This window comes from Atractosteus spatula, chromosome 28 (genome assembly GCF_055471065.1).
Source record: "Atractosteus spatula isolate fAtrSpa1 chromosome 28, fAtrSpa1.hap1, whole genome shotgun sequence".
Taxonomy (NCBI): Eukaryota; Metazoa; Chordata; class Actinopteri; order Semionotiformes; family Lepisosteidae; genus Atractosteus; species Atractosteus spatula.
The window spans coordinates 10,285,486-10,291,767 of record NC_142733.1 but is presented as its reverse complement, the minus strand read 5'-3'; the positions used below and the strand labels follow the sequence as shown (position 1 = coordinate 10,291,767).

Sequence of the window (6,282 nt, the reverse complement as noted above, 5' to 3'; positions counted from 1 at the left end):
TTTTTGTTGAAAACCTTTGTTTGAAATATTCTGGGTGGAGCCTTTAAGAATAAAGCCCTTGAGGTCAAATTAGGAACACAGTTCACCACTCTTTATACAGTAAGTGCACTTGATCAAATGGGTGAGAAAAATCACAGCCCCTTTGTGCTGGTTCGAAGGGGAGAGGCAGGGCTGAGGGAAGTTAAAAAGAGTAAAACAACTGTAGGCAGGTCGTCACGGTAACCGCAGTGCTTTTAAGGAAGTTGCCGTGTCGTCCCCCCAAACCTCTGCTGAGCTCTGCTCTCTTTTCCTCGGCTCTGACTGACAGTCTCTGATGGACTTGCCCTTCGGAGCTGTTTCCATAGCAACCAGAGAAATCCCAGAGTTATAAAAAAAAAAAACACTGAACAGAGAAACCCCAGAGATGAGCAGAGAGAACACGCACAGGCACAGCGAGACTGCCTCGGTCACACAGGCAAGGCGCTGTGAGAGGCCTTGCATCTTTCAAGAAAGAAAAAATCCGATACCAGATTACTGTAACCTTCCCCTCCGCAGCTGAGAGCTTTCCTGTTGCGACAAGAAATATATGACATCGTACAGTTTATATGACACAATGCCAGAGCGTGACTCTTATGTGTTTTAATCCTTCCACTCCCACAAATAAACTTCATCAGCTCCCGGATAAGAGAAGCTGAGCCTCTTGTGGGTTTTCTAAAAAAAGGCTCTCTGATACAGCCATTGCCCATGGAAATACTATTAATAATTAGAATTTAAAACACACACATACATTCCAGCTGGCATTTGCGTTGGTCATCATGAATCAGCAGGGGTCATCTATAAATTAACTGGAAACTAGAATTAAAATCAATGATATATCATTAGCTTAGTCATCTCTCAACAGGACCTCTCTTTGGAAAGCCAGTGCCAGATTTCCGCCTGATTTCTCTTTATTGTTGTTCTAAAAAGACATGAAGGGATTTTTATAAACTGACTAACTCAGCTTGTGAGGGCTCTATCGCTAATAGAAGCAAGCATTGAGCCTCTGGTTCCATTTCTTGTTTGCTTTTAATAATAATAATATTCTTACATTAAATAGCACTTTTCTGGACAGTCCACTCAGAGCGGGGTAACACCCCTACTGTTTTCGAGAAACACCCTGGGATTTTTAATGACCACAGAGAGTCAGGACCTCGGTTTTACATCTCCTCTGAAGGACAGCGCCTTTTTACAGTCTAGTGTCCCCGTCACTATAATGGGGCATTAGGACCCACATGGACCGCAGGGTGAGCGCCCCCTACTGGCCCCACTAACACCTCTTCCAGCAGCAGCCTCAGCTCTCCCAGGAGGTCTCCCATCCAGGTACTGGCCAGGCACACACCTACTGAGCTCCAGTGGGCTGCCAGCTGTAATTTTTGGAAATTAATAACTTTCTGTATTTGTAATACTTTGCAATAAGTTTAATTACAATAATAATTATTTTAATAATAATGCTACCTACATTCTAATAAGTTGTAGAATATGGTAATTGACATCGATATATTCTCTTATATAGCCTCATAGTTCTCATTCCATATGATTAGAATCCAATGACTCGGCCCCCTGCATCACTTTACTTGGTATTTGTTTTAGTTGTGCTCAGTGTGCAGTGAGTATTTTTCCAACATCAAAACATTCATCTTGAAAAGTAACCACAAAGATCCAAAGGATTTGCAAGTCTTATCTGTGAATACAGCACATATGAAGTATACAATTGCCTATCTCATGATGAAACAAGGATTTCTTAATCCAAGATGGGTTACTGTTGTTGTACCCCTATGCCAGCAGCCTTAATGTTAGATGTGTGAACTTCCCAAATTTCAATGTATTATCCAAAACCTTGGTCAGTGAATTGTTCCTGCCGTTTCTGTGGATATTCTTTTGAATACATAATAGGATGTGTGAAAAAACATAAAATATAAGTGACTGCTATGTCTAGTGACCAGATTTGTAGACAATCAGGTAGGTTTGCTAAAACCACTGATTGGTGAGGTTAGCATGCTGAAACTTCAGACTAGGGTGGCGCACTGACAGTCACCAGCGTCTTGGTGCCGAGGCCTGACCCGTCTGTGGGGATTGTGTGGATTGCGTGGATTGTGCATGTTCCTACAGTTGTGCCTTGGTCTGCTCCCTCCTCCAGATGCCATGCTTGAAGCAGCTTGTGCCCTCTGGTTCGTGTTTCACTGTTTCTGAAGACGTCTACTGGGAGGACCGGGGTAGACTACACATGAAGTAACCAATCTATACTGGGGCACGGAGCTCTGATCTGCCTTTTATTAAAGGATCTTATTTCAGCCAAAAGGTCAAGTAACAGTTTTAAAAAAAGTGCTGCTGTAGAGTACTGCATTTTCAGAATTTGTGCATAGCATTGGGAATTGAGAAGCAGCGAAGCATTTTTTTCTTTTTGAAATCTATAGCAATAATAAAGCATAAGTAGGCGTTTCTATCCATAGTAGCTTACAGAAGCTAAAACTGGCATCAATAAATGCTTCCGCAATCGCTTTACAACAGGAGTTTGATTTTACAGCTCATCTGGAGGATGGAGCTTGAGGAGATGCAGCTACAGTACCTGCTCCCATACTGTAGGCTGACACACCACGAGCCCACCGGAAGCCTTCTGATGCCACCCCCTGACTTTAGGTGCGGGTTCGAGTCTAGGGAGACTGAAGTACTGCTGCCTGAAAAAGACTTGCATTTGCACTGCTTATCTTGACTTTAAAATCAGATTGTGCTTGATTATCTTTGGCACTAGATCCCTTGGACACACTATTTCAATAGCATCCATGGTTCTTATAAAACATGAAGGCCTGGCTAGAGGAGGAATGACCTCAGGAAAACCATCGCTCCATTTTGTAACCACTTCTTCCACTTCAGGAACCTGGGGGAGCTGGAGGCTGTCCTGGAAAGCAACGGGAACAAGGCAGGGTACCCTGTCCCTGGGAGGGATGTCAGTCCATTGCTGAACAGCCACACTGACACACGTACACACACACTCGGGGGACACACACAGGACACACACTCAGGACTGCCTGGCTTGCCACTAGGACATTCTGGGCATTTGAGTGGGCATTTACTTGCATGTCCAGCCCATGCTGTGACACGAAACAACTTCCATTCAATCCAGGCACGCTCGAGGAATGTGTGATTGTTTTCTTTTGTATCGCAGTGCAGGGGAAGCTCCGGCAGCTCCCGTCACTGCGGGGTTAAAACTGAGCCAACGGGCCTTTCCCCTTCCTCGTCACCTTGACGGTGGCGGCCGTGTGGTGTGTCGAAGTCCCCCGAGAGCCCCGGACCCCCGAGCCCTTGAGGGAGACGGCCTCAGCTCGAGCCCTAGCAAGATGAATGACTTGCTGATGGGGCCTGACCGTTCTGCTGACAGCAGCAGCGAGCGGCCAGTCGCAGTGAAGGCCTCTGCTGAGCCTTTATCTTGGTGATTTAGGAGTTGGCAAGGTGCACCATATTCCCTGCAAGTTTCAACAACACACACATAATGACATTCTGAAAGGGATACCGTGGTGCTCAGAGTCACATACACGCTACCTTTCATGCCTTCTTGGCTATAAATCGTGCTGGCAGGGCCATTCGCAGTATCACACTTACATACAGTATGTGATTGTTCTTCCACGCCTGTTTGACTATTCGCACACTAACACAGAGCACATGGCACAACAAAGATGGCAAAACCACAACTGGTGCTCGGTCTCTTGTTCCTGGGCATCCGACAGGGCCTGGCCTAGAACCTCATGCAGAAGGCTGAAATGATTCAAATGATTCAGGTTTGGGTCCGTCTTAGGGATGACTTGTTTGGGCTGGTCACCGTGTGTGTCTGTGTCTGGTGTATTTAAATATATATATTAATAAAAATGTCCACTCAATGACTTAAGAAAGTGAGTAATAACATGCGGTGGAGCTATCGATGAAGTACTAAGCAGTACAACACGCTAGTTACTTTAATAGAGGGCTGATCGTTTCCAAGCTGGTCTGTGAGACTGTGGCACCTGGGCTGCTACTCTGTGTGAAACTGTGCCTCAGGCACCAGCAGCTCTGAAGTTCCATTGATCCCTGGAGCCTCCTGGGTTTCGTACAGATTAATGATAATCAATCCGGGCCGCAATTTTTTAAAAGGAGTCAGAGGATGGGATTTACTTGTAAGGCACATTTATCTAGATGTTTCCCCACCACAGGGGGTTAGAGAGTGACTGGTGCAGATCTGTATATCGGAAGGAACAAAAGCAGTGATAGATTAGAAGTACACAAATTAAAGCAAAATCTATGAAAAAGAAACAAACATTTGTCATAATTAACATAATTAAAAGTATATAAGAAAAGTAAAATACAATATATAACTATGGTATCGTGCTGCATTATTGCTATGGAAAAATAAATCTACATAAATATATCAGGTTGAGATGAAGTATAGCAGACATGTCTGAAAAGCATTAGCTGAGAACGTCATGTATATTTTTCTCAAACCTCACATACAGCTTTAATGGTTTCATTGCCTCTCTGTATGAATTTGAAAGCTAAAAAAAGACTGAATCCCTGTTGTGTTTATTATGAGAATCCTTCTGTTGGTGCAATCTGTAGCAGACAGGCGAGTGGTGATATTACCAGAGCCCCAGTGACACTCAGGAGAAAAGCTTCTGTGACCTCAGGGATGTGGATAAGGTGCAGTCTGTTCAGTCTGAGTAAACTATAATAAAAGTCTTTGTTAACTGAGTTCTCTTCAATAGAATGTCCTTCAACATGCTTGTGTTGCACTTAATTTTATATGTTCTGATTGTTTCTTGGGTGCTATCAATTCACACACTTCAACAGCACAATAAAATATAACCCCTCCCCCTCCTCCCTTCATTTCCCTTACACTGGGGACCTGTCTGCTCATAAGTAAGACAATATGAGGTTTCTAACATACCTCAGGAGACCAGTGTATGAGCCAACATATATTGACAACCACGTGTTTTTGTGTTTGCTTTGTAGGCCTGAATTAAAAGACGAAACCAGACGAAGAAGAAGAGATAGAGGACAAAGGCTCGACATGCCAGAGCAGAGCAACGACTACCGGGTGGTGGTGTTTGGGGCAGGGGGTGTGGGCAAGAGCTCGTTAGTGCTGCGTTTCGTCAAGGGGACCTTCCGCGACACCTACATCCCCACCATCGAGGACACCTACCGGCAGGTGATCAGCTGTGACAAGAGCGTCTGCACCCTCCAGATCACCGACACCACGGGCAGCCACCAGTTCCCCGCCATGCAGCGCCTCTCCATCTCCAAGGGCCACGCCTTCATCCTGGTCTACTCCATCACCAGCCGCCAGTCTCTGGAGGAGCTGAAGCCCATCTACCAGCAGGTCCTGCAGATCAAGGGCAGCGTGGAGAACATCCCCGTCATGCTGGTGGGCAACAAGTGCGACGAGACCCAGCGGGAGGTCGAGACCAAGGAAGGGGAGGCCCAGGCGGCCGCGTGGAAGTGCGCCTTCATGGAGACCTCGGCGAAGATGAACTACAACGTCAAGGAGCTCTTCCAGGAGCTGCTCAACCTGGAGAAGAAGAGGAACATGAGCCTCAACATTGACGGCAAGCGCTCCAGCAAGCAGAAGCGGGCGGACAAGATCAAGGGGAAGTGCAGCATCATGTAGGCCGCGCTGGAGACCGACAGAAAGATCGGGAGGCTACCGGAGTGGGGGTGGGGCTGGGGGGGAGGGGGTCGGGGGAGGGGAGGAGAAAGCACGAGGGGTCTCTGAGAAAATAACATGCCCTGCGCCTGTCCCAGCAGCAACGCCCCAACCCTGGCATGAGCCTGGAATGAAGAAGACACGTTAGACCCATCTATCACGCATTCCACTCCATAGCTATCCCTTCCAGAAGATGACTTAGAGGGAATGGGGGAAAGCAGTAAAGGGACAGGAGCTGCATGTCTCATGGAGTTTACGGAGGATATGTGAACGGGAGTCATTTTGCAGTGCCGCCTCCTATTCCTTCTTCCTCATGCATCCTGCCTCCCCCTCCGGGGCCACCTCATCCTCATTCCCCCACACGAATCCAGGATCTTGCAGTCTCTCCCTGCAAGTGGGAAGGATGGGAAGAAAGAGAAAAGGAGGCCACAGGACAGAGATCTTCCTTTTGCAGGAAAAGAAAAGAAATTTCCTCCCTACACTGGAGAACATCAACCTGCTCAAGGTCCTTATCTAGAAAGTGAGCCCAAGGCCCCCTGGTTTGGACATCATTGGAGGCCTTAACATTAAAACACAATTGTTCAGAGATTCCAGAT

General features: G+C 46.6%; 1 protein-coding gene across 1 annotated transcript; it reads left to right on the top strand.

Moving 5' to 3' along the window:
* The first annotated feature begins 5,053 nt into the window (after positions 1–5,053).
* On the top strand, positions 5,054–5,650 carry diras1a (DIRAS family GTPase 1a). Its single transcript, XM_088907728.1, has one exon. It carries the CDS (start codon positions 5,054–5,056, stop codon positions 5,648–5,650), a length of 597 nt encoding a protein of 198 aa, XP_088763854.1.
* Positions 5,651–6,282: the final 632 nt, after the last annotated feature.